The 818-nt window shown below is 43.3% G+C and overlaps 1 protein-coding gene across 1 annotated transcript in view; it reads left to right on the top strand.

Moving 5' to 3' along the window:
- LOC119587702 (transcription elongation factor SPT6-like) overlaps positions 1-564 on the top strand; it is a gene marked incomplete at its 5' end in the record, with an annotated part of 9,377 nt that extends 8,813 nt beyond the window's left edge. Inside the window, 2 exon segments of the mRNA XM_037936380.1 lie at positions 112-241; positions 459-564. Coding sequence (XP_037792308.1) covers positions 112-241; positions 459-549 — 221 coding nt within the window.
- Between the last annotated feature and the right edge of the window lie 254 nt (positions 565-818).

Raw genomic sequence — 818 nt, 5'->3', positions numbered from 1 at the left:
TCCACTTTTTTATAAAGCTCTCCAGAATGTTATAGAATAGGTATTGGTAAGATTTCATAATACAGGATTTTCATGAATGAAATATTTCCTAATGGACTCTCCTGTTTACAGAGGCATTGACCAAGAAGTTTGGTCTGACACCGGAACAGTTTGGTGAAAATTTGCGCGACAACTACCAGAGATTCGACTGTGAACAGTGCCAGGAGGACCCTCTCAAGGAGGCTGAGGAGCACATCTCAAAGTAAGTTAGTCTCCTGATCACATCTCATGCTGAAATACAGCTCAGGGCTTTTTTAAAAACTAGGGTTCTGTGATTTGTAAGATGGGAAATGAATGCAAGTGGGATGGAGTACATATATAAGTAGATATTGACAGTAGTTGATTATATGGCAGTATTTTGAGTTTGAGACTACGGATTTGTTTTGAACAAAAATTAATGTCCATAATGTCTTTTCCAGGATGTGTTCTACTCCTGAAAGAGTGTTGGAAGCTGCTGTGAGGATGTTGGGTGCGTTAGATGTGAACCCCTGTTCTCGTTACTGTGCGTGAGCCTATTTTGACGAGCAGGATCAGTGCAGACCACCCTCAGGCTGAAGATCGTAGACGAAACCACCACTCTATATCAATACTTAAGGACAAACTGTCACTGACCTGCAGGGGACAGTCCTGAGACTCAAGTGTGGGGTGAGGATAACATGACTATTAGCTGTCTGATACCATCGAGGAACACTCACTGAGCTTTTGGACGAATGAAGCAGCTGTACTTCGAGCGAGTTCCCAAGTGGTCAGATGGAACGACTTGAGAGGGCGAGAGGACC

This window comes from Penaeus monodon, chromosome 23 (genome assembly GCF_015228065.2).
Source record: "Penaeus monodon isolate SGIC_2016 chromosome 23, NSTDA_Pmon_1, whole genome shotgun sequence".
Lineage (NCBI taxonomy): Eukaryota > Metazoa > Arthropoda > Malacostraca > Decapoda > Penaeidae > Penaeus > Penaeus monodon.
Note: the sequence above shows the minus strand (reverse complement) of the source record. Positions and strands in the feature narration are given on the sequence as shown.